Here is a 3,406-nt window from a genome sequence, read left to right on the forward strand (position 1 = left end):
ATAGGCCTGACTCAGCACCCTTGTGATCTCCTTGAACACTGATCACGGGTTTGTCCAGACACAAAGACATCTTCAGCAGGCCATCGATAGGGCTCAGCAGATTAAGGTGCTTGCCACCAAGCCTGACCACTTGACTTCAGTCTCCAGAACCTATAAGGTAGAAAGTGAACATGGACTCCACGTGTTGTGGTGTGCATGCAACTGCACACTTGCACTTACACGTGCACACACAGCCCCAACACACAGCAGATTTTCAGGGACTGTTTCCACCTCCCTCTCCACCCTCCAAGTCTATAAGAGCATCTTGGGCCAGTTGAGTCACCACCAGGGTATCTAGGGAAAGATATAGATAAGAATGAAACAGTATTGATGAAGACAACTTTAATGGCTTAGGAGGCACACCATTTGATGGGTACATGCAGGAAAATGAAACTGGAAGCATCAATGCTAAGTACTGAGCCAGGAAACTGTGGCTGACGATCTTGGTGGACACTTGCTCTTCCAAGGTATAGGGTATTAGAGTTGTGTGTGGGAAGATGAGCAATTTTCTTACTTCCTCTAACGATATTAAGAATATTAAGACTTATTACAATATGCTGCTATTGTTCTTCATTTCTAGAAGATAGCTAGGGCCTTAAGCAAAAAGAACACCCGGAGGCTGCCTGAATTTCACTTGAGGTTTAGTTAGACCCTCCTCAAAGGACTTCAGTAAGGTGGGTATTATCCTTTAGGACATGCCTCCAGACAGTCTTGGCATTCTGTGCAGCTATTTCAATGATGAGGCCCTGTCTCCAGAGTCTTAAGCCACGGGTGAAAAAGTTCCACAAGCCATACCACCATGAGACTTCAAGACACTTGAGGAACATGTACACAGGAAAACTCATCATGAGTCTCAGCCTCCAGTCCTTCGTGTGCAACTGGTGGAACTTCATGGCCATGCAACCCATCTGCAGTGTCCCTGTCCTCTGAGCCACCTGCTGAAGGGACCCATCATCCACACCAAAGAGCTTCTGGTAGTTTTCAAAACTCTCCTGGAGGTCAGCAGTATCACACATGCGGCTCACAGCTATCTCCTGGGGTCTTGTGTGCATGCTATCCTTCAGAGAGAACGCCTTCTCGCTGATGTGCCTGTCACAGATTCCAGAAAGAGTCTCTAAGGAATCTATGTACCTGATGTCGTAGAGGTCTCTTCTCAGTGTGACTCGAAGTTTCTGGAAGTCATCAAAAGAAGGACTAAAGTTGGATACTAGGAATATCGGGGGCTCCTCCACCCCCTCCTTCTGGAGGTTTTCCTGGATGTTTTTTTGGATGTTCTCCCGTAGCTGGGGTTCTGGGAGGGCGCTTGTGTTGAGGTCCCTGTCCAGCTTTGTCCAAACGACATAGAACCTCCTTCTCATGCTCTGCATGGCTTTGGCCAGCTTCACGTGATTCGAACTGAACTGCTCAGAAGCGATGATGATGATCAGGTCATATTTGTCGAAGTCCATCTCTTCCAGGTAGTTCTCCATGCTCTGGGATGTGACCCCTGTGCCAGGCAGGTCCCACAGGTCCACATTGGGAAACTTGAAGGAGGAGTAGAGGGCCGGTTTCTGGGTGGTCCTCACCACCCCAGTGGGAGCTGAATCCTCCTCCTCATGTCCAATCTCCCTAAGAGCATTGATGAAGGATGACATGCCATTGCCGGAGTCCCCAGTTACAGCAATTCTTATTGGGTGTCTAGACATACTCTGCATTATATTATTAGCCACACAGATCAGTTTCAGGGTGTTCCCCTCCTTCACAGCCTCGCCAATTTTCTTATTGACTTCTTGAGATCTGAGGATCTGGTTGGTATAGAATGACTCTTTAGTGGTGTTGGATTTAGACGATGGACTGATGAGGGATTTTGCCATGTTTACGAAAAGTGTGATAGCCTGCAGAAGACAAGAAGACACTGGATGACACAGGAATCCACAGAAGTCACATACCCCAGTCATGGGTGTCATATCTGCCAGCAGAGACAGCATAGCAACTCACTTGAACAGAGTGTGGTACCTCGTCTGGTATGGGCTCTCCCTGCAGCTGCATGGCCCTTCCCCATGCATACCTTACAGCTGCCCTGAGGACCTTTGAGCCCAAGCTGCAGAATGTCAGTTGGGTCCTTCAGTGGGAAAATGGGTGGGCAGATCTGACCACTACAGAAGCCAGCTCTTCACAGTCAGCCATCCACTCTGCTTCTCCTCAAGAGTCAAATATTCAGTGGGGCAGGGCTGGTGCACACCTTTAATCCCAGCTCTCAGGAGGCAGAAGCAGGTGAATTTCTGTGAGTTTCAGGCCAGTCTGACCTACACAGTGTGTTCCAGGTCAACCAGGACTACATAGTGAGGCCCTGTCCTCAAAAAGAAGATGAATTTTGTGTTTGTATGTGTGTGCATGTAGGTCAAGGGTGTTATTCCTAAGGAGCCCAGTCATCTTGTTTTTAATTATTTGATTTATGTGTATGGGTGTTTTGCCTGTGTGTGTATGTGCACCACATGTGCCTGACACTTGGGAGGCCAGAAAAAGCTGTTGGCTTTCCTGGAATGGGAGCTACAGATGTTTGTGAACTGCTACATGGGTGCTGAGGACCGTACCCTGCCCCTCTGGAAGAGCAGCCGGTGTTCTTGACCACCAAGTCTTCTCTCCAGCCCTTGTCTGTTCAGCTGGCCTCTCACTGGAACCTGTGGTTCATTGATGAGGTTAGATTGCGGGGGCAGGGAGTCCCAGAGATCTGTCTGTCTCTACTCCCCAGCAGTGGAGTTGCAAACCCATTTTGTCATACCTAGGTTTTTGGGTTGTTTGTTTTGCGTTGCTTTCAGTTTTTCTCTGAACAGGGTCTCACTATGTAGCCCTGAATATCTTGGAACTCACTCTGCAGACCAGGCTGACCTTGAACTCACAGACATCCACCTACCTCTGTTTCCCAAGTGCTGGGATTAAGACATGTGCCTATGCCCAGCTTTGTTCATGTGCGTTCTGGGGACTGAACTCAAGTCCCCATGCACTCTAATGACCGGACCATTTCCCCAGCCCAAAGAATTTAACTATTCCTAATCACACTATAAAAATTTGGATACCATTCATCTGTATCTACCTGCACAGTAAACACCTGTAACCCATCAACTTCAGCAGATAGGACAAACCGAACTTCCCAAATAACCCAATGATTCAGTCTTTCGTTTATTTGATTTTTAGATTTATTTGTATGTATGCTTGCTTTCCTTGCATGTATGTCTGTATACCATGTGTGTGCCTCCTGTCCTCAGAAACTGGAAGAGGCTTTCAGATATTCTGAGAGGGGAGTACAGTTTTGAGCCACAATGTGGGTGCCGGGAATAGCTAAGCAGCCAGTGTGCTTAACTGCCTAGCCATCTCTCCAGTCCCAACC

The 3,406-nt window shown here is 47.9% G+C and overlaps 1 protein-coding gene across 1 annotated transcript; it reads right to left on the bottom strand.

Moving 5' to 3' along the window:
- Window positions 1-366: 366 nt before the first annotated feature.
- Window positions 367-2,021, bottom strand: LOC125402804 (immunity-related GTPase family M protein 3-like). Its single transcript, XM_048437774.3, has one exon. The coding sequence runs from the start codon at window positions 2,004-2,006 to the stop codon at window positions 696-698; it is 1,311 nt and encodes a 436-aa protein (XP_048293731.3). The 5' UTR covers window positions 2,007-2,021; the 3' UTR covers window positions 367-695.
- Between the last annotated feature and the right edge of the window lie 1,385 nt (window positions 2,022-3,406).

Source organism: Myodes glareolus, chromosome 9, assembly GCF_982192425.1.
Source record: "Myodes glareolus chromosome 9, mMyoGla1.1, whole genome shotgun sequence".
NCBI lineage: Eukaryota > Metazoa > Chordata > Mammalia > Rodentia > Cricetidae > Myodes > Myodes glareolus.

Coding starts and splice junctions, on each gene's coding strand:
- LOC125402804 (XM_048437774.3), bottom strand. CDS start 2,006: ATGCTGTCTCTGCTGGCAGATATGACACCCATGACTGGGGTATGTGAC.